This window comes from Malaclemys terrapin, chromosome 2, assembly GCF_027887155.1.
Source record: "Malaclemys terrapin pileata isolate rMalTer1 chromosome 2, rMalTer1.hap1, whole genome shotgun sequence".
Classification (NCBI taxonomy): domain Eukaryota; kingdom Metazoa; phylum Chordata; order Testudines; family Emydidae; genus Malaclemys; species Malaclemys terrapin.
The window spans coordinates 171,200,318-171,226,744 of NC_071506.1; the positions used below are offsets into that span (position 1 = coordinate 171,200,318).

The 26,427-nt window shown below is 42.2% G+C and overlaps 1 protein-coding gene across 1 annotated transcript in view; it reads right to left on the reverse strand.

The window, feature by feature from the left end:
- Positions 1-26,427, reverse strand: part of LOC128831797 (dynein axonemal heavy chain 5-like) — a 279,614-nt gene that overhangs the window by 51,607 nt on the left and 201,580 nt on the right. The window contains exons 64-69 of the mRNA XM_054018564.1: positions 14,736-14,891; positions 14,295-14,477; positions 9,562-9,732; positions 8,362-8,740; positions 7,351-7,622; positions 2,420-2,584 (exon numbers count right to left, since the gene is read on the reverse strand). Coding sequence (XP_053874539.1) covers positions 2,420-2,584; positions 7,351-7,622; positions 8,362-8,740; positions 9,562-9,732; positions 14,295-14,477; positions 14,736-14,891 — 1,326 coding nt within the window. The remainder of the gene's footprint in view (positions 1-2,419; positions 2,585-7,350; positions 7,623-8,361; positions 8,741-9,561; positions 9,733-14,294; positions 14,478-14,735; positions 14,892-26,427) is intronic.

Genomic DNA, 26,427 nt, shown 5'->3' on the forward strand with positions numbered 1-26,427 from the left:
GCTGCCTCCATAACCAGTTGAGACTAGTTCCGCACACCTAGCACTGTACCACCCAGGAAAAGACAAATGATGGGCCATTCGAGTTACTGGAAAGACACAGACATCCAAGCTAGAATTTCCCCAACTGAGAGTCACCAGGCCCGAAGAAAAAAATATTGTGAACCCTTTTAAAATGGAAGGGGTTTCAAATGAAAGGCATCCAGAAACTGAAGGACAGTGACTTGGTAGTTGCTGTCCATGAAACACTGGATCCTCCCTATGCCTAAGGGGTATGCTGGGAAACTGTTTAAAGGCAATAGGTAGAAGAGGGAATGGATTAGAAAAGGGATTTTATCTAATATGGAAATGTAATGCCTGAGGATGCACATTTATGTTTATTTTCTGTGTAACTTGTATAAGTTTGCTCTCCCTTACTATTTCATCTTTGAATCCGTGGCTTTTCTATTACATAAACCGTTTGTTTATTTCTACTCCAAGCAGGTCTCTGGTGTGCAAACTGAGTGGAGCTTATGTCTGGGAGACTGGTTTCACACCTCCAGGGGTTGTGAACCAGAGGGAGAAAGTCTGAGTGTCTTGTAGTTAATAGCATGGGGAGGACAGATTTGGGGAGACTCAGGACTGGAAGGCCTGTTAGTGTCATCCTGCAGGGAGTAACTAGACTGGTGGAGGCCAGGTTGAGACCTTGTGCTTGTGGGCAGGATACTGGTGTCAGGGGTCTGGACCAAAACTGCACAGGATAAAGAAACTGAGCAGGAGGCAGCAGAACCCCTTTCTGGTCTGGGTGATCCCCAAAATGTCATATCCCATCAGATCACAGTAAGGATCTTTATGAGTTCAAGGAAGAGGGTCTTCTTCTGATCCCTGGGACAAGAGTGGTAGCTTGAAGAGCGATAATAAAAGGTCTGGGTTTTATTTTGCTTTTAATTTTGAGATTGTCTCTTTCAAGTTACCCCTTCAAATGCACTGCTTCCAACAAAGATACAGATCCTACTCCCTGTCTCAGGGGTGTGTTCACAACCTCTATTTAAAAATAAAAAATTGGAACTAAAAAGATGGATGCCATATTCCCTGCACACTCCATCTGCCTCCCTTCTCCACCCAGCAATTGTGAGTTGGCTTCCTAGACTGTAAATTCTCTGGGATGGGGATCATGCTCAGAGTAATCCAGCTCGTGTTCCTAAAGCTAGACCCTTAAATCTATATCATATTTAGGCACCTAAGGCTTGGTCTACACTACCCCCCCTAATTCGAACTAAGGTACGCAACTTCAGCTACATGAATAACGTAGCTGAAGTCGAAGTACCTTAGTTCGAACTTACCTTGGTCCACACGCGGCAGGCAGGCTCCCCCGTCGACTCCGCGGTACTCCTCTCGCTGAGCTGGAGTACCGCAGTCGACGGCAAGCACTTCCGGGTTCGACTTATCACGTCCAGACTAGACGCGATAAGTCGAACCCAGAACTTCGATTTCCAGCCGTCGAACTAGCTGGTAAGTGTAGCCAAGGCCTAAGTAACAGTGGCCTGAATTTCAAAGGTGCTAAGCACGCACAGGTTTGAATGAAGCTAATGGGATTTATGGGTGTTCAGCACTTTGAATATCAGGCCACTCTTACTCAATGTTTATAACATTATGCATCTTTATTTGAAAATTTTGGCCAGAGTCTCATATACATCCTCATAGACAGGCAGCATATGGAGATCTGTTATTCAGGTGAAAATTTCTTCTTGGTGAATTCATGTTTATATCTACATTTTGAACCATAAATACAAAGGACCACAACCCTTTCCAATGATGCTGTGCTGTTGGTAAGCAATTTTGCACGTATCTACCACGCAAATGTATTGAATGTTATGGTCTTGTTTCCTTTTGTCTTTCATCATTCACTGCAGTCACTGACACAAAAGAATTGGTAACTGTGGCGTGTGCGTGTGTGTATGTACACTTCTAGTTAAGGAAGGCGGGTCTGGTTCCCCAAAACACCCTCCACATCAGGGCATTGGCCAGGCTTCTGAGGAACATTTTCACAAATCTGTTCACCTGCTGGATTAATTAAACATTGTTCTATTTCCAACTGTAACTGCCATCAGTTCATACAATAAACAAAAGATAACAAGATACATCACCAGCATTGTTTTTTTCATGACATTTCATGGTGATCTCTGGCACAGAAACAGCTGTCTCTTTGTACAAACTGACTGGGAAAAGTAGAAATCTAACATTGCCATTTTTCTCACAGACCCAAAATCCATTTCCCAAGAACACAGGTATGAACAAAAGTGTGCTCATATGAATGCATGTGAAAAGTGACAAAAAGGGGTCAACTCACTGCAAATCAAAATTCAATTTCTAATTCAACAAAATATTCATCAATAATTTTTACCACCATTCACGCAGCTCTACTAAACACGATTTAAGATACCTTTGATTTTGCAAGACGCTCTATATTTTCAGTGGGATCAGATCCCATAGATAAAAAGCAAGTCAAGGGTGTTCGACAGTCACTTTCAGTCCACATTGCTTCCATATCAAGAATAAATCCTTCTGCATATTTCACACTAAGAGATTCTGCAATGTAGTGCCGTGCCTGCAACAAACATTTCCAAATACACATTAAATAACCTTAGTTGCATACCCTTATCCACAGCAATGTGTGTCACATAAACCCAATGTCTACTACCATGGAAACTGAGGAACCAGACACAGATAGCCCTGGTGGACCGGATGGAGGAGCTAGATCAGAGTTCAATTTGACATAAAATATTATAGCTTTAAATGGAAAATTTCTTACCTGATGCTGTCCTTTCTGGGATTGACCTATTCCCAGTCCAAGACATGTGGGCAGCACTTCTCCTGCAAACACTGGAGGCAGCTCTGATTTTATCCATAAGGTGCTGGGCCTTGCCCATGCCCCTTCTGCCCTCATTTTACATGAGTACTTCCAAAGCGAACTTGAAAGAGTAAATTCTTATTGGGATATAAAAAATAACCTTTTGGACAGTAATGCCTCTTCAAGTGCAGTAACTATATATATGAATCCTGAAGAGTCTCATTACAGAAGCACCTGGAAGGACTTATCTTTGGTGTGACTGCGCTGACAGGGAACTAAATTTTTCATTACAGATCATGACCTCTCCCCCAGTCCAAGATATGTGACTTAGTGAGCACATTAGGCAGACTCTGAACCCTTCTAGAATTGGTTTATCCAAAGCTGTATAGACTTCGGTGATGCAATTTATCCAGCTGGCAGTGGGAGATTTAGAAACTTTCAGACCCCAGAATATAGGGAGAAAAGAAGTGAATAGTGGTATTTTTTCTTAACTGTTCAGTTCCACAAAGGTATATTTTAACTGTTCCTCTCACATCTAGCATGTGCCGTGCTCTTTCTTTCAAAGGAAGAATGCGCTTCTATGATACATGGAATAGAGTGTTTGTAACGAATGTTTCTGCAGTATGCAAAAGGACCTTGTCTTCATGGAAGATGCAGTGATGGTCATCCCTTCTAAGACTGTAAATCCTAGAACTTCTTCTTGCTGACTTGATTACAGCCTGGACCTCTCATCCTCCACTCTACCATTAGCCAGGAAATGGAGGGAAATGCTCCTGAGGGTTCCCAGATCCTCCTCATGGAACGAAGGAGATTTGGAAAGAATGCCAGACTCTTTTCCAAGTGATTCAGTTACACACTTGAGAATGCAAGAGGGAACCATGGACCTTTATTTCTGGTGGACTGGGCCAGGGGATTTACCCCCCAAAGAATCCCTGATCTATGAGGATCCACCTGCTAGGTTTCAAATGCTGAAGAGGATGGAAACACATTTGTTGACTTGTCTCTGGAGGAGTCTTGGTGGATGCAAAGGCCCCAATAAGCCATCCAGACTCAGAGTTTCTTCCCCTGGCAGAATGAGGGACCATGGGCTGGGAGCAATTGTGGTATATAGAGCTCCCCTTCTCAGGCTCCTCCTACACACATAGGCCTCTTGGCCTTTGCCTACTCCATGTGATGCGCTATGACATGCAGGGCAAATAGAGATTAAAAAAGGGGCAGGAACTTGGTGGTATTACTTGAGGAATGATCCCTGAAAAAAATGTTGTCCTCTAGATGAAGAAGGGGCGCTACGCCACAATTTATCTGTAAGAGTTGGAATAATAACACTGCTCTACAGCCAAAATACTTCTGAAATAAATGTAGTCAAACTTTACTAATTCTGGGTCACTGAGAACAAAAATGATGCTTAAAATTGTTGATTGGCTCTAGTTTTCAAGATATGCTATTGGTCAGTATATACGACCCTTGACTTGGGAATGGCGGAGGATAAGTGAGTTATAAAGGGAAGGGATCTCAATTTAAACCAGAAATGACTAAAATACATCTTTGACTGGATCTATGAATAAATCTATGACTGGGTTTGGACAGTACTTGCTTTTTAGGCAAAACAATGAATGATGCAATCTGAAGCTGGTATTGCATCATACATGATATGAATTGCATCATGTTATTCCTAGAAGTCATGGATGATGCAATCATAACGAAGCTTACATCACTCTGCTGAACAAATTGCCCTATATCAGCTCTAGAAATCATACGATGTCATGCTCTCTTATTTGTCAGTGTTTGATTTTGCAAAGGGACACATTTCTGTTTAGCCAAAGTGAGCAGAGATGCCTCGTACTTGTGTGAACAGTGCAGATAACTTCTGCTATGTTTGTGGTGAAGTGACTTTTGCATCACAAAAGCGCAGTATAACCACTATGCTTAAGAAAGCCTATCACCTTTATTTTGGCTGCAAAATTGGAGATCAGGACAAGAAGTGGGCCCCCACATATGCTGCAACACTTGTGCAACAAATCTTCACCAGTGGTTGAATAGGAAAAGGAAATCTATGCCTTTTGCAGTGCCAATGATTTGGAGAGAGCCAACAGATCATACCAGCAATTGTTACTTCTGCATGGTGCCTCCAGTTGGGAAAGGTGTGTCAAAGAAGAAAATGTGGACTGTGCATTATCCAAACATTCCATCAGCTATACGCCCAGTACCCCACAGAGAAGGACTGCCAGTTCCTGATGCACCAGAATCATTCTCACGTGAGTCAGATGAGGAAGAGGATGAAACTTCTGGTCCTGAACCATCAATGTCACAGGACCCATATTTTCTCCCATCCTCCTCCTCTGAACCACACCTCATAACACAAGGTGAATTGAATGACCTTGTCAGGGATTTGGAACTACCCAAGAGTAAGGCAGAGCTGTTGGGCTCCAGACTACAGCAGTGGAATCTCCTGGCAGGTGATGTTAGGGTTTCCATGTTCCGTGACCATCAAAAGGATCTTGTCCCATTCTTCTTCATGGAAGGTGATCTTGTAGCCTGCAACAACATCGATGGTGTGATGGCAGCCCTCAACATCGTTCACGATCCAGATGAGTGGAGACTGTTCATTGATTCATCGAAGACGAGTCTTAAAGCTGTTTTACTGCATAATGGCAATGTTTTGCCATCAATTCCAGTTGGTCATGCAGTCCATATGAAGGAAACCTATGACAACATGAAACAACTTTTGAGGTGCATAAACTATGACCAACATCAGTGGCAGCTTTGTGGCGATTTGAAGGTTGTTGCTCTCTTGCTTGGTCTGCACACTGGATACACAAAGTACTGCTGTTTTCTCTGCGAATGGGATAGTCGTGCAAGAGATTCCCACTACATCAAGAAAGATTGCCCACGCCGACAGTCATTGGAGCCTGGGAGGAAAAGTGTTCAGCATCCACTACTTGTTGAATCAAGGAAGATTTTGTTACCACCCTTACACATCAAGCTGGGTCTGATGAAGAACTTTGTCAAGCCCATTGACAAAACACAAGCAGCTTTCAAGTACCTCCGTGGAAAATTTCCAAGGTTAAGTGAAGCTAAGATAAAGGAAGGTGTCTTTGTTGGTCCTCAGATTCGTGAACTTCTTCGAGATGATGCAATTGACCATGCACTGCGTGGCAAGGAAAAGATGGCATGGAAAGCCTTCCAGTTAGTGGCAATAAATTTTCTCGGAAACAACAAGGCAGACAACTACAGGTTGTTGGTGGAAAACCTCCTCAAGGCATACAAAAGCCTTGGTTGCAACATGTCACTAAAGATACATTTTTTGCACTCTCGTCTAGATTTTTTTCCACCGAACTGCGGAGCAGGGAGCGACGAGCACGGCGAGCGATTTCACCAGGACATTGCAACAATGGAGAAACGCTATCAGGGCAAATGAAGCCCATCAATGCTTGCAGACTATTGCTGGACAGTGACAAGAGATGCTCCATTTAATGAATACAAGAGACAAGCCAAGAAGCGCCAAGTAGACACTGAATAGGACTAAACTATGTACATAATAGTTTTTTGCCTTTTGTTTCATAATCAATTTTATTTATATAGCCCCTTTGCTGATTTTTAAAGTGTTATATAAACAGGACAGGTGAAATATTATCATGTAAAGCAACCATAAACACATGAAAAGACCTAGGTTTACAATTTATGATTAAAACTCTACTATCTACACAATATACATAGACATAAAATGTAAAAACTTAAATATCTTAGAAACAGTAGCCAATCAGTTGTTTTAATTGTCATATTTGAATTCAGCACATCAAAATACATAATAAATAGCACATTTTATCTCTGAAGCAGACGACTTCTCAAAAATTGTAGACCAGTGTAATAGATGAGATAGGAGAGGTGAGATGCTGCTCTTTAGTCTGGCTACAGGCATAGAATTTGGAGTGAGAGTGGAAGGGACGTGATTAGAGCTGTACAAATAACAGATGTATCAGTTTGTTTGCAATTAAAAAACAAGAGAATTGTTTCATGTCGCCCTGTTCCATATTTGCTATGTGTCTTTCAGAGATTCAAACTGAACTGTTGTCTTTCCACTGCTTAAGTGAAGAAATTAGACTGTTTTCAGAGTAGCAGCCGTGTTAGTCTGTATCCGCAAAAAGAACAGGAGTACTTGTGGCACCTTAGTTAGTCTCTAAGTACTCCTGTTCTTTTTAAATTAGACTGTGTCTTCTTATGTGAAGAAACACAAAAGCTGTACAAATTTCAGTACCATACTGTATAGCTGTGCCACTGTGGAAGACCGGTAACCCTTCCTAGCACATAAAGCAATATAATAGCTCTAACAAATTAATTAACATATTGCATATTCCTTTTTAATTTGTTATAACCAGCTATGTAAAAAGTATCCATAAAATATTTCCAAACATTTAAAACGGGCAATTGGATTTCTGCCATATATTTTGTGGCAAAACCAAAGAAACTTGTACCAAGAATGCTAGCTTATGGCTTATACCGTACATTAAATTTCTCCTCCTCACCTGAGCAATGGTATGATCAGGGCACCAGCTGCGGATAAGGAGCAGTTTACGGAATGTATCCAATAAACTGTCACATCCATCAGGAAGAGGAGCCTCTTCAGGTGCTTCTTTATCAAACCAGGCTTTCCAGGCCTTTTCATTCCTTGTAACTTGCCCCAGAAGCTGGTTAAAAGGGTACAGATTAGATAACTGTACAAGATTGAGCCATGTCATGTCAAGGATCCACTTCTTTGGCTTTGATTGTACAGAGTTCAGATCCAAACTTGCACCTCCTGCAAGATGAAAAGCATTGTGAAGAAAGCATACATCATTTAAGCCCAAAATTATGAGTCAAAGTACTTAACTCTTAGTGGTAACAATCTTATGGAATTTGCAAACAGAAATCTGGATGCCCAAAACTGCATTGCAAAACTTCATTAATTCAGAAGGATTATGTATAACCCAAAGTCCACAAAATGAAAGGAAGAAAAGGTGGTCTTGTATTAACATGCAGGAGGAGGAGTCAAGACATCTGGGCTCTTAGGGCATGACTCTGAAGTGCATAATGCGTCCTGAAGGATGGAAGTTAAAGGCTCTCAGCAGTCCACAGGGCTAGTACCTTAATTTCTCCATGATTCATTTTCCTCATCTGTAAAGTAGGAATAATTGCCTACCAAATAGGGTGCTGCATGAAAGCCCCCAGAGCAGAAGGAGAAAGCATCAGAGGACAATCTCATCCTCCTTCACCTAGGCCAGAAAACCTGGCTTAGAATGAGGAAGCACATGCTGCATCCTTGTCAAGGGCAACACAATGCTCATGCTCTTCTTGCACACCAGAAGACACAGTACCTGTTTACACCACTACCCCACCAAGGCCGGTAGCTTAAGGATTCGATGGTGGTGGCATTAACTAATGGACACTGAGATCCATGGACACTGGAAGGCACAAAATACTGGTAATATAAATATTGCAAAGTGCTGGTTTGACAACTCATGGATATATTTAAATAGGAACATATTACAAGAAACTACCTTTGATGAGTGTCTGAAACTCATTGTGAGAAATTTTCTTGGCCTGCAAATCAATCTTCAGTGCCATGAGCAATGTGAAGAGGAACTTGTGATTTTCATACAGCCCTCGCACAGTGTACTTGTATACTTCATAGGTGAGATGCTCAATTATGTTGGCTACTCGTTTGGCTGTGATCTGAGATTTCACTGATCTTTCCACCGATAGATCAAAAATGCCAAGGAATTGCCGTAAGGATGTCTGGTACATTACATTTACCAAGCTCATTTCCACAATTAGGAAATAAAGGATGCTGCCACGGCAAGCAACTGGACGATATTCTTCACGTGCAGTGTTGATTTTCACCTCTGTCTCTGCTGCAACATTTAATTTTTCACTCACCTTAAAATAAATTGAAAGACCATGTAGATTATGTTGTGTCTCTTGTGATTTATACAGCAAGTATAGAAAGAAAGGTATTGATTGAGAAGATAACAGTATTTTTATTTAAATTTTACTTTTCATTGTAAGAGCTTCAAGGCAGGCACTGGGTCTTCATATGTATTTACACAACCACAACCACAGTGTGCTTTGATATTGCTTGGACCCACTAGGCATTATTTTATAAAAATGTGCCCTGCCAGAGTTGTATTTTCTATAGAGGATGCAAGACAGGCTTGCAGAGGGCTCCCTGTGCTGCTCTGAGGCTGCTGACACCTGATCCCTGCAGCTGTGAGTGGGAGGCTGTGATCCTAGCTGGGCAGAGCAGAGACCCCCCAGGCAGTATTGCCAGGAAAAAGAGGATGAGGAGGAGCCTCCAGCCACAGGGGAGGCCACCCGAACTGCTGAAGGATACTGCTGTGGGCTCGTGCGTCTCTTCCTCCCCATTGCAGTCCTGGCTGGGGATCTCTGCTCTGCCCCCCTCCGCCCCCACCCAACACACCTTATGCTTCCAGGAATTGTGTGTCAGCAGCCCTGGGAGCTGTGCAGGGAGCCCTCTGCAATTGATGTTTTCCCCCCTGATTTCAGTGTGTCTGCTGAAACTGGTGTTTACTGATCTTTAGGCATTAAAATTGAATCCTGCCAGGCCTAAGTATATTATTTATTTGTTATGCAGTCAGACATTATGTAGTACTATAAATTGTGGAACAACAGCAAAGAGGCAAATCTGGTCAGACAATATTTAAATAACAAAATATATTCCTAATTTATTCAAAAGTCACCTCTTCTGCAGTTGTCTTAGTGATTCTTAGGACTTCTATCAGAGACTCATCTTCAACCAGAGATCCTTCTGTGCTGGTTAGACGGAAGAGAAGACTGTCTTCAAGATCCTGCATTTTCCTCTTGTTAGATGTCACTTCTTCCATCAGCTTGACTCTTTCTGCCTCCAGTTCCTATAGAAGAAAATATCAGAATCTTTAAAGTTTATTCAAAGGAAAGATGACTTATGTCCATGCAGAAAATGCACGATTTCATACATGACAGAAAGAATGGGAATTTTTCTACTGTTTCTCTAAGACACAAAAATGTATGTAAAATGGGATGTATGCACAGACTGTATTAATTTGAGTAATGGAGCATATGGATTAATGAAATTGTAGGCTGAGTATCAGGAAAACTTCCTGACAGTAAGGTCTATGAAGCTGTGGTAAAAGACACATTGTTTTGAATAGTTAAAATTAGACTGGACAAAGGACTAGAAAATGTAGTGCACGGACTAATCTTGCATAGGCGGGGGAACTAGATAGATGACCTTTTCCATTTCTAATTTCTATTATTCTTTGGTTTAGCAAAGTACAAATTTTCTCTCAACTTATAAAGCAAGAGATGCTCTAGTGGCGAACATTTGTACAATGTGACATTCTATAATATTTCTACAAGGAAAACGGACAATGGAGCAGATCTTCAGCCCACTCAATCTGATTTGTGCTGCTCCAGTGGCCTAATACAGACCCAAAGACGGCATAAGTGGCCAGCTCTGGAGTCCCTTTGCATAGACGGAGTGTTGGGGTAAGGCCATGAAGGGCCTGTGGGCCCAGCTGCTGGAAGACCCTCTTGACACATCCTCTGCAGGGAGGGTACTTTGCCTCTCCTGAACGTTCAGTTTATTTAGTCAGCTGACTAAACCTCTTATTGTAAAATTGTTATTTTTTTTTAAATTATTGGTTTATCTATATCCATAACTCCTGACAATCTATTGTCATTTATTTCAATATGTCGTGTTACTGAAACAATGGAGCTGTTGTTCGGAATGTCAAGGGGTAAGGGATTCTCCCCAAATTCTTCCCAAACATTGGAAATCTTTCACTTTGGAAAACTGTCTTCTGTTGCTTTTCATTCATATTTCATTCGTATAGCCATGATACCTTAGAAAGTTACAAATAACTGAATCATAAGTAAAGGGAGTGGCTCAAACATGATTTTCATCTTGGCTTTAAATTCTCCCCATTTTCCCCTCAACTTTTCATACCAATACAGCACAGGACAGGGGTTAGCTCTAAAATGTGAATTATAGAGTAGGGCCCTTGACAGGGCTTGTAACTCTTTGCTCCCTTCTTCCTGCACAAATGGCTCAAACACCTCCGGTTTGTAACCGCCACCGTTGCATATTATATGTGTGTTATATCAAGCATCACCCCCTTATGATCCCATGCAGCAATTCTATTTACAGTATCATATGATCATCATCCCCTTTTGCCAGAGAGAAAAGAGGGAAGGGATCACCCCCTGCACAGGTCTCTCTTTACCTGGGCTGGGCCAGGCCAGGCCTCCCCATCCAGCACTTCCTTCCTGTGCTCTTTTTAAACTACTTGCCTGTTAATGGACTAATTAGCTCATTAACTTCCTAACCCCAGTCTTGCCTAGTAACCAGGCACCCCCTGACCAATTAGGCCTTCTCCAGGGGAACCTAATTACTGCCAATAGTGCCCAGAGTACTGGCTCAAGCTCCATCTCTCAGCACTCTGTCACAGGCCCTAATTCAGCGGAGTATTTGAGCATGTGTTTATCTTTAAACATACCTTTAAATTCAATTTCATACATTATTCATTCCATATTTAATACTTTAATATATATCTTTAAAAAATGGTTAAACAATTTTTCCCCATTTGCCCCTAAATGCTAGGTTTCTGCCTGCAGAGAATTTTTATGGCTGCATTTATAATATCAGAAAATAGCAGTTTAGAATAGAAGTAGTGGCAGCACCTTCACTATTATGGTGCAACAAAGTGCTTCTATAATTATCATCTTTTTTAAGATGAGAAGAATATACCCTCCACTGGTTATTCGTTTTATTGATTCCTGTAGTAGCCCTTAAGAATGTCAGGGCTCTTTCTTTCATTTTTAATCTGTTGCTGAAGGTCAGTAGTTGTGTACTTGCCTTCCTGTTTATAACAGGAGGCCTGCTTTTCAGTTTTGCTGATACAGCCCTGTCTTTTCTTTGAACTAATTTATCATTATCAGAGCTCCCTTGGTTTTGAGTTTCTGTGGCAAAACATTAATCTCTTCTTGAGAGAGGAGGGACAGGTTCCTTAACTATTTTATCTCTGCTAAAAGGGGAGAGGTTTAATAAATGTTTATCATTTCACAACTGCATTCTAAAGCAGTAGGTAGTGCTAATACTAAACAGATATTCTGCAGCCCCAGTTAGCAAGGCATTGACCACTAAACTTTCCAGCAAGCAGTCAATTAAACCATGAAGGGGTAAGGCAGAGATGAATAGAAAAGGTCTAAGAAGGAAAGAAATGAAGTTGCAAAACACACAGGGTTGATGTGAGGGAGTAAGGAGCTTCAAAACACTCGCGATAGGATTTTCAAAAGCACTCAGCCTAACTCTGTTCCCAATTAAATCAACAGGAGTTTCAATGGGCACAGAGTCAGACCACAGATAAGCACTTTTGAAAATCCCATGCTAGATTTCCTCAAACACTAGAGACAGGCCTGGGTTCACAAAATTAATTTAAGTTCAGGAACCCTTTTTCATGTAACAAACTCAATTTTTAAACATTCTGATTTATGAAAATCTTTTTCTAGTTGAACAGGAAGCCTGTGCTACATATCAGAGAACAAGGAACTGTCTCAAAACCAGGCTGGTTCAAGTGGATGATTTCTGTATGGTATATATGGTACTCTACATCATTATTTTTATTAGCATTTTCTTTCTCCTTCTCAGCTCCTCCCCCCCACCCCCATTCTCTCCTATGTGAAAGTAAGCCCAATAAAACTTTCATTCAATATTTTGTACTCACAGTCTTTGAGTTGTTTCGGAGTTATGCAAAACAAGTGTGACACAGAGGCCCATTGATTGTTCACTACTCTGTCAGCAACTCTTGTCAGCTCACTACACCTAACACACAGTTGTCATGATATATAACCAAAAGTTGGCATGTAATATAGCATTAGAAAAAATAGCTTACTGATCATTAATATTCTTGCATGATGTATGTACAAGGCATGTACTAAGTGTTATAGACCTGTGCTAGTATTATGTTCTTAAAATGTGTTTGTCTAGGGCAGACTGGTTTATGCATTGCTTGCCAAAGGAATGAGTATTTCTTTGTCTGGCCAGCCTGGTCGAAAGGCAGACACAATGAAGGCATATTTACATAAAAGGTAAACAAAGCCATCAACCTAGCAAGTCAAGATAGCCTCTTGTCAGGGTCTGAACATCAAATGATAAGTAATTGAATAAACTGATTGTATACATTATTACTGTTTTATACAAGTGCATCAAGTAGGTCCATTAGGAAAGCCATTGACACACTGGTGATTAGTATCATTGTAAAACATATGTATTAACGCTATATGAGAAATTATGAAAACTTACTGATACTATGCTTTAAAGTCTGTGACAAGGAAGGGAGAAACAGGTTTTCTCCCAGATAGGAGGGAAGGCAGCTTTCTACCCGTTTCCAATGAAAGTAAGCCAGGTGTGACCAAAAACAATGGAAGCCCAATTTACATACAAATCAGCAGGGGAATGGGAAGTCTACAGGAAGGAAAGAATAGCATGAGATCATCCAGAGTCCAGGGACAATACAGTGAGTTTGGGAAGATATAAGGGGAGAGAAGCTTCTTGGCATCCATCACTGGACAGACATAAGGGGCCAGAGCTTTTGCAAGCTGAGAAAGATGGGGCTTTCAACCAAGGGGGTTGAAGTTTCTGGGATCTGAATATAAGTGAAAAATCTGCTTAGGCAAAGATCTTTCACCTAGGAAGACAAGGGAAACTAGCACAGTGTATGCGTCTGTGGAAGGTCTTGACTAAGAGAAAGTCAGCCATGTCTGGGAAGAAAAAGATTGTTAAGAAAACTACCTTGAGCAAAGACTGTAGCTTGTAAAGTTAGGTTTTAAACATTAGAAAAAGTATTTTTACTTTTGTTGGTTTGTAGCCCATTGTACCTACAATCCCTTCTACTTGGTATCACTTAACCTATGTCCTTTTGTTAATAAACTTGTTTTACTTTTATTCTAAATCAACCCCGTGTTGTATTTGAATTGAAGTGATTGTTAACCTGTACTTTTGTCCCTTTAAAGGAGCAATGAAACTTATTGTTTCTCTGAGTGTTCCAGGAGGGAGCTGGACACTTCAGGGCAGATGGTTTGGAGAAAATTTGGGACTGGGAGTGTGTTGGGGGTCATGCTGCAAGCAGTAACCAAGGTTGGTGGAGACCACTGCGGAGCTGTTGTGTTGTAGGCAGGCTGCTAGGATCAGAACACTGAACCAGAGCTGCAGACACTAAGGGAACCACGTGGTTGTCTGCTGGCTGTTGGTGTCCAGGCTGTGAGCCACAGTAGCAGAGCATCTAAGGCACCCAGAGTTACAGGGCAGGCAGTGACACAACTTCTCACTGTTCTGGGTTGCACCCTGAATTGTGACAAGTCGACTCAAATTGCAAAAGTAAACCCTCTCTTTTATACAAGTTCAAATGTTGCTAACCCAAAGATCAGCATTTACCTGTTTTTCAGTGAGAATGACACGGCCAAGGAGCTGATCTTCCAAGCCTTTCATGGTAACAGTAAAATCAATCACAGCCGTTTTTGCACTGATTTCTGGAGTGTAGGCAGGATTAGCCAATTTAGTTGTTATATAAAGGGTAAATCCCTTCATTACATCTACCTCCTTGTCACCTACTTTTACCTGAAAATAAAATATAAATATATTTTTTCATTTTTTAACACTTGACTTTCCAACAAACAGTTGTTTCTTCCAATGAAAGATGATTCCCCCTTAAAAAAAAAATCAGAACAATTCGGATAAATTATTTATTTAAATACGTGTTGGCTGTCTGCCTGTCTAAACATTTCAAAGGTGCAATCACTATGGTGTCTAGTCACCAGCTGATATCAGGTATCTATGCCACTGTCCTTTCATTTTCATGTTCAAAATTCATCTTACTTTATGAGTTGAGCCAGATTTTATGAAATTTTTTTCCAAAATGTTATCCAGAGCAGGATCGAGTTCTTCTCCAACATCTTCTATTAACAAAGGTCTTCCTAGGGAAAGGCAGTCTTCTAGGTGACTCCTGAAGTATTTGTGGTTCAGCGATGTAACCTATTGAGATTTGCTTATAATAAAATATAGTTTTGCTCTGTACACTGATCAACATAAAACCAATCATAATTTTTTAAACATTCAATTCACAGTGAGAGACCCACACATATCACCACAATTTTTGGGCCTACTCCTGCTCCCATTTAAATTAAAGGAAGTTTTGCCATTGACTTGAATGGGAGGAGGATCTGGCTCTTTGCTTTTCCGCATTGTTATCTATTTTATTTGCTTGCTTTATCTGACTCCCTCACTGTAGTGCCTGAGTACCTCATAAACATTAATGACTTTATCCTCAAAACACCCATGTGAGGCAGACAAGTGTTTCAGTGGATGATGGGGTTGGAGCAGATATTGTGAGGTACTGAATGCCTCCTGAGAGGTGTTGAGAACCTTCGGTTGCCATTGACTTCAACAGGAGCTCAGCACTTCACAAGATCAAATCCCTTCCCAAATCTTTGAATACCAAATGGTCTGGTCATGATTTATTTATAATTCTTAAATTGTGTGCAAGTCTTTTTCAGTCTTTGGATGAAAATATAATAGTGTTCCTCATCAGCCTGGTAAATTGTGTTCTTTCAGATGACATTAAGATACACACACAATTAAAATGAAGAAAGCCCTTGCCCAGAAGACATAGATTCATAGAAAAGTAGGACAGAAGGGACCTCGATAAGTCATCTAGTCCAGTCCCCTGCACTGAGGCAGGACTAAGTATTATCTACCATCTCTATATATACTTTTTCAATTTAAATGTTTAGAAATATAGTACACAGATATAATTAGATAAATATAAAACATATAATTGAAAAGACTACTACTATAGCTGTTCACACTTTTAGCCTTGTTAAAATTGAAGTATATATAAAACCACCACAATAGCACTATGCCCATAGCATCCATTAGGTTGATGGATGAGAAGAGATTGATTGAGAAATAAGACAAACACAACAACTGCACAGGAAATGAAGATGTTCCAGATGTGATGCTATGACCTAAACCCTCACCCTTCCGAGGATCTGGCCTAACCCTTTTCACCCCTTGACTCCCAGCTTGAAGACCAATCTTACATTGGGAGGTTTGGTGTATGGTCCAGAACCCCTAGACCAACGTCTGTTGAGTAGTCCCACTCCTAGAAATGATAAACACAGCTAAAACCATGAAAAAAATCTAAAATGTAAAAAGAGATAAAGAGAAAAGAAGGAGTTTTAATATACTTTCAAAGAGACCCGGAAAAGAAAAAGGGATGTTTATGAATCTAAATGTTAGCAAAAAGAACCCAGTGTGTTTTTCACATGAAGAACTGGGGAGAAAATGTTTTTGACTTTAAATTCTGATATAACTACTGGTCTGATGTTAGAAAATTGATGAAAAAGTTATTTCAGGGCCAGTATCCCCCATGTTCCCATGGCCATGGTGCTAGGAATATATACTGATGTGTCTGAATTGAAATAAAGACAGACATCTAGCCAAAATGTGTGTGGTTACACCCAATAAATGTACTTTATCACTCTGGTTCCCAAAACATATATGCTACACAGAACCAGCTGGGCCAGGTAGAGCTTCAGAGTCTCAATGCGTGGACGAGACGATGGTTTAGAGAAGAGGGGTTTAGATTCATTAGGAACTGGGGAAACTTTTGGGATGGGGGGAGCCTATACAGGAGAGATGGGCTCCACCTAAACCAAAGTGGAACCAGACTGCTGGCACTAAACATTAAAAAGGTTGTAGAGCAGTTTTTAAACTAGGAGATGGGGGAAAGCCGACTGCTGCAGAGGAGCACGTGGATTGGACAGAGATTTCTCTTAGAGGAGAGTCTATTGATAGAGAGTCTCTAAGTTATAGTCAGGAACAGAGGATGGAAGAGGATAATGTAAGGGCCAGATCAGACGACAAACATTCACATAAAAAAATCGGACACATCAGAAAAGGGCAGACAAATAAACAGTGACCGGTTTTTAAAGTGCTTGTACACAAATGCTAGAAGTCTAAATAATAAGATGGATGAACTAGAGTGCCTCATGATAAAGGAGGATATTAATATAATAGGCATCACAGAAACTTGGTGGACTGAGGACAATCAATGGGACACAATCATCCCGGGGTACAAAATATAATGGAAGGACAGAACAGGTCGTGAAGGGGAGTGGGGGGGGGAGTGATACTATATGTGAAAGAAAATGTAGAACCAAATGAAGTAAAAATTTTAAGTGAATCCACATGTTCCATAGAATCTCTATGAATAGTAATTCCATGCTCTAATAAGAATATAACATTAGGGATCTATTATCAAACACCTGACCAGGATAGTGATAGTGATGATGAAATGCTAAGGGAAATTAGAGAGGGTATCAAAATTAAGAACTCAATAATAGTGGGAGATTTCAATTATCACCATATTGACTGGGAACATGTCACCTCAGGACGAAATGCAAAGACAAAATTTCTCGATACTTTAAATGACTGCTTCTTGGAGCAGCTGGTACGGGAATCCAGAAGGGGAGAGACAACTCTCGATTTAGTCCTGAGTGGAGTGCAGGAGCTGGTCCAAGAGGTAACTATAACAGGACCGCTTGGAAATAGTGACCATAATATACCAACATTTAACATCCCTGTGGTGGGAAGAACATCTCAACAGCCCAATACTGTGGTATTTAATTTCAAAAAGGGGAACTATGCAAAAATGAGGGGGTTAGTTAAACAGAAATTAAAAGGTACAGTGACTAAAGTGAAATCCCTGCAAGCTGTATGGATGCTTATTAAAGACATCATAATAGAGGCCCAACTTAAATGTATACCCCAAATTAAGAAACACAGTAAAAGAACTAAAAAAGAGCCACAGTGGCTTAACAACCATGTAAAAGAAGCAGTGAGAGATAAAAAGTCATCTTTTAAAAAGTGGAAGTCAAATCCTAGTGAGGCAAATAGAAAGGAGCATAAACACTGCCAAATTAAGTGTAAAAATGTAATAAAAAAAGCCAAAGAGGAGTTTGAAGAACGGCTAGCCAAAAACTCAAAAGGTAATAACAAAATGTTTTTTAAATACATCAGAAGCAGGAAGCCTGCTAAACAACCAGTAGGGCCCCTGGATGATCGAGATACAAAAGGAGCACTTAAAGACGATAAAGTCATTGCAGAGAAACTAAACAAATTCTTTGCTTCAGGCTTCACGGCTGAGGATGCTAGGGAGATTCCCAAACCTAAGCCGGCTTTTGTAGGAGACAAATCTGAGGAACTGTCACAGACTAAAGTGTCACTAGAGGAGGTTTTGGAATTAATTGATAAACGTAACATTAACAAGTCACCAGGACCAGATGGCATTCACCCAAGAGTTCTGAAAGAACTCAAATGTGAAGTTGTGGCACTATTAACTAGGGTTTGTAACCTGTCCTTTAAATCGTCTTCTGTACCCAATGACTGGAAGATAGCTAATGTAACGCCAATATTTAAAAAGGGCTCTAGAGGTGATCCCGGCAAATACAGACCAGTAAGTCTAACATCGGTACCGGGCAAATTAGTTGAAACAATAGTAAAGAATAAAATTGTCAGACACCTAGAAGAACAAAAATTGTTGGGCAAAAGTCAACATGGTTTCTGTGAAGGGAAATCGTGTCTTACTAATCTATTAGACTTCTTGGAAGGGGTCAACAAACATGTGGACAAGGGGGATCCAGTGGACATAGTGTACTTAGATTTCCAGAAAGCCTTTGACAAGGTCCCTCACCAAAGGCTCTTATGTAAATTAAGTTGTCATGAGATAAAAGGGAAGGTCCTTTCATGGATTGAGAACTGGTTAAAAGACAGGGAACAAAGGGTAGGAATAAATGGTAAATTCTCAGAATGGAGAGAGGTAACTAGTTGTGTTCCCAAGGGTCTGTCCTAGGACCAATCCTATTCAACTTATTCATAAATGATCTGGAGAAAGGGGTAAAAAGTGAGGTGGCAACCTTTGCAAATGATACTAAACTGCTCAAGATAGTTCGGACCAAAGCAGACTGTGAAGAACTTCAAAAAGATCTCACAAAACTAAGTGATTGGGCAACAAAATGGCAAATGAAATTTAATGTGGATAAATGTAAAGTAATGCACATTGGAAAAAATAACCCCAACTATACATACAATATGATGGGGGCTAATTTAGCGACAAAAAATCAGGAAAAAGATCTTGGAGTCATCGTGGATAGTTCTCTGAAGACGTCCATGCAGTGTGCAGAGGCGGTCAAAAAAGCAAACAGGATGTTAGGAACCATTAAAAAGAGGATAGAGAATAAGATGGAGAATATATTATTGCCCTTATATAAATCGATGGTACGCCCACATCTTGAATACTGCATACAGATGTGGTCTCCTCATCTCAAAAAAAGATATACTGGCATTAGAAAAGGTTCAGAGAAGGGCAACTAAAATGATTAGGGGTTTGGAATGGGTACCATATGAGGAGAGATTAAAGAGCTAGGACTTTTCAGCTTGGAAAAGAGGAGACTAAGGGGGGATATGATAGAGGTATATAAAATCATGAGTGATGTGGAGAAAGTAGATAAGGAAAAGTTATTTACTTATTCCCATAATACAAGAACTAGGGGCCACCAAATGAAATTAATGGGCAGCAGGTTTAAAACAAATAAAAGGAAGTTCTTCTTCACACAGCGCACAGTCAACTTGTGGAACTCCTTGCCTGAGGAGGTTGTGAAGGCTAGGACTATAACAGCATTTAAAAGAGAACTGGATAAATTCATGGAGGTTAAGTCCATTAATGGCTATTAGCCAGGATGGGTAAGGAATGGTGTCCCTAGCCTCTGTCTGTCAGAGGGTAGAGATGGATGGCAGGAGAGAGATCACTTGATCATTACCTGTTAGGTTCACTCCCTCTGGGGCACCTGGCATTGGCCACTGTCAGTAGACAGGATACTGGGCTGGATGAACCTCTGGTCTGACCCAGTACGGCCGTTCTTATGACCTCAGGAGGTCATCTAGTCCAACCCCCTGCTCAAAGCAGGACCAATCCCCAACTAAATCATCCCAGTCAGGGCTTCGTCAAGCCTGACCTTAAAAACCTCTAAGGAAGGAGATTCCACCACCTCCCTAGGTAACCCATTCCAGTGCTTCACCACCCTCCTAGTGAAAAAGTTTTTCCATAATATCCAACCTAAACCTCCCCAACTGCAACTTGAGACCATTACTCCTTGTTCTGTTATCTGGTACCACTGAGAACAGTCTAGATCCATCCTCTTTGGAACCCCCTTTCAGGGAGTTGAAAGCAGCTATTAAAATCCCCCCTCATTCTTCTCTTCTGGAGACTAAACAATCCCAGTTTCCTCAGTCTCTCCTCATAACTCATGTGCTCCAGACCCCTAATCACTTTTTGTTGCCCTCCACTGGACTCTTTCCAATTTTTCCACATCCTTCTTGTAGTGTGGGGCCCAAAACTGAACACAGTACGCCAGATGATGCCTCACCAATGTCGAATAGAGGGGAATGATCATGTCCCTCGATCTGCTGGCAATGACCCTACTTATACAGCCCAAAATGCCGTTAGCCTTCTTGGCAACAAGGGCACACTGTCGACTCATATCCAGCTTCTCATCCACTGTAACCTCTAGATCCTTTTCTGCAGAACTGCTGCCTAGCCATTCAGTCTCTAGTCTGTAGCAGTGCATGGGATTCTTCCATCCTAAGTGCAGGACTCTGCACTTGTCCTTGTTGAACCTCATCAGATTTCTTTTGGCCCAATCCTCCAATTTGTCTAGGTCCCTCTGTATCCTATCCCTATCCTCCAGCATATCTATCACTCCTCCCAGTTTAGTGTCATCTGCAAACTTGCTGAGGGTGCAGTCCACACCATCCTCCAGATCATTAATGAAAATATTGAACAAAACCGGCCCCAGGACTGACCCTTGGGGCACTCCGCTTGATACCGGCTGCCAACTAGACATGGAGCCATTGATCACTACCCATTGAGGCCGACGATCTAGCCAGCTTTCTATCCACCTTAGAGTCCATTCATCCAGCCCATACTTCTTTAACTTGCCGTCAAGAATACTGTGGGAGACCATATCAAAAGCTTTGCTAAAGTCAAGGAATAACATATCCACTGCTTTCCCCTCATCCACAGAGCCCGTTATCTCGTCATACAAGGCAATTAGGTTAGTCAGGCATGACTTGCCCTTGGTGATTCCATGCTGACTGTTCCTGATCACTTTCCTCTCTAAGTGCTTCAGAATTGATTCCTTGAGGACCTGTTCCATGATTTTTCCAGGGACTGAGGTGAGGCTGACTGGCCTGTAGTTCCCCGGATCCTCCTCCTTCCCTTTTTAAAAGATAGCCACTACATTAGCCTTTTTCCAAACATCCAGGACCTCCCCCGATCGCCATGAGTTTTCAAAGATAATGGCCAATAGCTCTGCAATCACATCCGCCAACTCCTTTAGCACCCTCGGACGCAGCGCATCCGGCCCCATGGACTTGTGCTCATCCAGTTTTTCTAAATAGTCCTGAACCACTTCTTTCTCCTCAGAGGGCTGGTCACCTCCTCCCCATGATGTGCTGCCCCGGGTATTAGTCTAGGAGCTGACCTTGTTCGCGAAGACAGAGGCAAAAAGAGCATTGAGTACATTAGCTTTTTCCACATCCTCTGTCACTAGGTTGCCTCCCTCATTCAGTAAGGGGCCCACACTTTCCTTGATCATCTTCTTGTTGCTAACATACCTGAAGAAACCCTTCTTGTTACTCTTAACATCTCTTACTAGCTGCAACTCCAAGTGTGATTTGGCCTTCCTGATTTCACTCCTGCATGCCTGAGCAATATTTTTATACTCCTCTCTGGTTATTTGTCTGATTTTCCACTTCTTGTAAGCTTCTTTTTTGTGTTTAAGATCAGCAAGGATTTCACTGTTAAGCCAAGCTGGTCGACTGCCATATTTACTATTCTTTCTATACAACGGGATGGTTTGTTCCTGCAACTTCAATAAGGATTCTTTAAAATACAGCCAGCTCTCCTGGACTCCTTTTCCCCTCATGTTATTCTCCCAGAGGATCCTGCCCATCAGTTCCCTGAGGGAGTCAAAGTCTGCTTTTCTGAAGTCCAGGGTCCGTATTCTGCTGCTCTCCTTTCTTCCTTCTGTCAGCATCCTGAACTGGACCATCTCATGGTCACTGCCTCCCAGGTTACCATCCACTTTTGCTTCCCCTACTAATCCTTCCCGGTTTGTGAGCAGCAGGTCAAGAAGAGCTCTGCCCCTAGTTGGTTCCTCCAGCACTTGCACCAGGTAATTGTCCCCTACACTTTCCAAAAACTTCCTGGATTGTCTGTGCACCGCTGTATTGCTCTCCCAGCAGATATCAGAGTGACTGAAGTCTGCCATGAGAACCAGGGCCTGCAATCTAGTAACTTCTGTTAGTTGCCGGAAGAAAGCCTCGTCCACCTCATCCCTCTGGTCTGGTGGTCTGTAGCAGATTCCCACCACGATATCACTCTTGTTGCTCACACTTCTAAACTTAATCCAGAGATTCTCAGGTTTTTCTGCAGTTTCATACCAGAGCTCTGAGCAGTCATACTGCTCTCTTACATACAATGCAACTCCCCCACCTTTTCTGCCCTGCCTGTCCTTCCTGAACAGTTTATATCCATCCATGACAGTACTCCAGTCATGTGAGTTATCCCACCAAGTCTGTTATTCCAATCACATCATAATTCCTTGACTGTGCCACGACTTCCAGTGCTCCCTGCTTGTTTCCCAGGCTTCTTGCATTTGTGTATAGACACTTAAGATAACTCGCTGATCAGCCTGTTTTCTCCTCCTGGTATCCCACTTCCCCACTTACCTCAGGGTTTTGGTCTCCTTCCCCCGGTGAACCTAGTTTAAAGCTCCCCTCACTAGGTTAGCCAGCCTAGATGTTGGATGTTGTGTTTTTGGACGAAACAAAAGAAATACAACCTCTTGGGAAGTGTGGAAGGATGAATTCACCTTAGAAAGAAAGAATTCTGGTGTGCTGAGCACAACCTGGCTCTTGTGGAACATGCAATATGGATCCTGTATAGATAAGGCTGCCTGCTCTGACACTTGCCTGGAGGATGTGACAACTAATAAGAAACAAGTCTTAGGGGGTAAATAAAAGGCTGACACCGAAGAAGTCAGATACTAGTCTAAGAGCTCGTCAGGGCCCTCAAAACTAGCAGAAGGTCACCAATGTGGCTTATCAAACTCCTCGAAGGAAAGTGGCTATCTGTGCATTGTCTGCCAGGGAGCCCAAGGATCCTGTGAATAACCTGCAACTAAGAACAGACACCCGACACACAAGGGCACTGGTTTAAAGGCCTCTGTCTATGGCTTCTTGGAGAAGTCCAGTATGGTTAGAATTCCTGGATTTCTGGAATACGCATTGTGCTCTTGGCACCAGTTGTTGAATCTGGACCAGATGGAAGAGTTGATAGTGTCAATACACTCCTAGACAAAAGCAATTTCTTAATGATTCTGGTGGAGTGACCAAGACCTTCTAGTTCTTCCTTTTCAACAGCGAAGCTGTTAGTTGAAGCTGTTTTGGGACCAGATGAAGATGACGACCTTGCAAGAGGATATCCAGTCTCCATGAAAGCTGGAATGGGAACTCTAGTTTCAGCTCCGTCAGGCCTGGGAACCAAGGTCTCCTTGGTCAATGAGGAGTTATCACTATTAATGTAGCCTGTTCTCAATTTCTGGACCATCTTCCCCAGTAGTGGAAAGGGTGGAAACATCGAAAGTAGGCCCTGCGGACAACTGCGCGATAAGGCAACTGTCCCCATGGATCTGGGGTCTGCCTCCTTTGAATCAATCATAGGAATGTAGGACTGGAAGGGACCTCATTAGGTTATCTAGTCGAGTCTCCTGCACTCAAGGCAGGACTAAGCAATAACTAGACCATTGCTGACAATGGTTTGTCTAACCTGTTCTTAAAAGCCTCTGATGACAGAGATTCCACAACATCCCTAGGCAATTTGTTCCAGTGCTTAGCTGGACAGGATCGAAAACCTCCTGATTCAGGTACCACTCAGAGTTTTTGACCATGCATCTTCTAAGCAAGTCTGCCTTTTGGTTCAAGTCCTCTGTGATGTGGATCGCTTTGAGAGAAAGGAGGAACTGTTCTGCCCATCTCATTATTTCCATTGCTTCTGTGGGTAGTGCTGGTCTCCTTGTTCCCCCTTGGTTGTTTAAATATGTGACCATAGTCATATTGTCTGATGAAACCAGGGCATGGTTCAGCCTTTGGGTAGGCTGGAACCATGGCAGAACTAGTTTGACAGCTCTCAATTCTAGGAGTTTTATGCTGTGAGCCTTTTCCTCCTCGCTCCAGACGTCCTGGGCTGTTTTGGGTCTTCAAATGAGCTCCCCAGCCTTCCAGGTTGGATTCAGTTGCCAGGACTAAAGAAAGTGGAAGGTAGATGGGCATGCCTTTGTGGGCACAGTAAGGGCTCACCACCATTGTGAGGAGTTGAACACCTGTGTCAGAACCCATAATTGATCTTTCATGTGTTTCAGGGAGTAGTCCCACACCTTTAGTATGATGGCTTTAAGACTTCTGATGCATGATTGTCCTCATGGAGTGACCCCTCTGCATTACACCAGCAGTCCTAGCACTTGGAGGAATAGTGCTATGGTGGGCCTCCTGAAGCTCTGGATCAAGAAAATACATTCCTGGATGGAAAAAGAAAACTGTTCATAGATCATAAGGGTTGGAAGGGACCTCAGGAGGTCATCTAGTCCAACCCCCTGCTCAAAACAAGACCAATCCCCAACTAAATCCCCAAATGGCCCCCTCAAGGACTGAACTCACAACCCTGGGTTTAGCAGGCCAATGCTCGAACCACTGAGCTCATCTCCTGGATTTGTTGTGCTTTGTCTTTCCCTTTTTAGCCTTTTTAAATGTTTTTAAACCTCTTTTACCTTTTTTGTGTGTTTTGGGAGTGTAGAAGCTCTGCTGCGGCTTTGGTGAAGCCTTTTGCAGTTTGTCTTCCTTCAGACCTGGAGCCCTCTCAAGATGTCTGTCCCAGAATCCTCCCTACTGAGTCCCATTCCCCCTGGGAGGGGAGAACTCATTGTCAGAGCCCTCCTGGTTGGCTTGAGAGGGAGGGGGGCTGATTAGAAGCCCTGCTTGCTTCTTTCCCTAGAGCACTCAGGACAAACTTTAAGACTTGGGAGGAGAGGATGACTTGTGGCCCTACAAGCCTCCCCTCTGTTTGGCAGGGGTCCACTGGGACTTACCCTCTAAGTAGAGTGGTCAGGGTCCTCCCCACTGTTGGTGCCTCTCCCTGCTCTGCACCGGGGTTCCCGGTATATATTCCCCCCCATTGGAATCACGGCTGCCTCAATGGGTAGGGGACCCCACCTGCCTGTCCAACTTTCAGCCCCAGCACCTAACAGAGTAAGGAATGGAAGGCTGAGTGTAGGCTGGGCTCAACTTGTTATCTGCCTAACCTGAGCAAGCTGCCTCCCATATACAACATTGCTTGGATTTGACCTAATGCTTTCTTGGCTACTCTGCTATTCCTATAAGGGGCAGGGAAGCCAGCAGGGAGATGCTGCCATGGAGGCTTTGGGACTCGGGAGGGTTAAACCCCCGAAGGATTGACCGATTCAGGGAGGAGGAGGAGAAATGCTGAGGAGCGAGAACACTGCTCCCTACAGCCCCACAAAAAGGCAAGAAAAGTTGAAATAGAAGGATGAAGGATGAGAGCCAAAGAAGCCACCCTGTCTGCTACTGTGGAGGCAAAGAAGTTAGCAGCAAGCAGGGGTAGAGGGGCCATGGCCACTTGGCCAGACCATGCGGCACCAAAACTCTGATCCCGCCTCCATGAGCAGCTGAGAGAGGAGAGCATCCCTGATGTCCAGAATTGTGGGAGATGCTGGACTACAGAAAAACAACAACAACAGAAGTCTAGTGACTTACTGCCTGTAAGAGATTAACAATGGCCTTATCTGAGGAAAGATGAGACAAATGGGATTAATTGATTTTTTAAAATTCATTTAACAGAAATTTTACAAAATCAATATGAATACCTTCTGGAATGCATAGCCTATAATGTTTCAGTTCTGTTGCATTACCTTACTCTTGGTATTTGCTTCCTCTCTTTTAATACTTACATAAGGATATCAACAATTCTGTTTATCTTTAAATAAAAAGTCTAATATTTGTCCTCTAGTAGCAAATGTGTAATAAATATATACCTTATATCACTGGTTTATAAAGGATCATTATAAATACCTATCTTTTACAATTTTCTCCTCAGTTACTCTCACGGAAGAGCATACTGGGGTGTTTTTGTTAACATTTAGATCTATAAATGTCTCCTTTTCCTTCACAGGACTCTTTGTAAGTTTTTTAAAACACCTCTCTCTCTTTACATTTTAGCTTTTCTCATTAATTTAGCTGCAGTTCTTTATCCTTTCTACATGTGGTGTTACAAATCAGTCACTGGGTTACAGTTCTGAGTAATATGCCAAATATTACTGGCTTCCCTCTCTAGATAAGAAGGGCCTTAGGGAACTGGTAGATTCTTGCTCAGGTC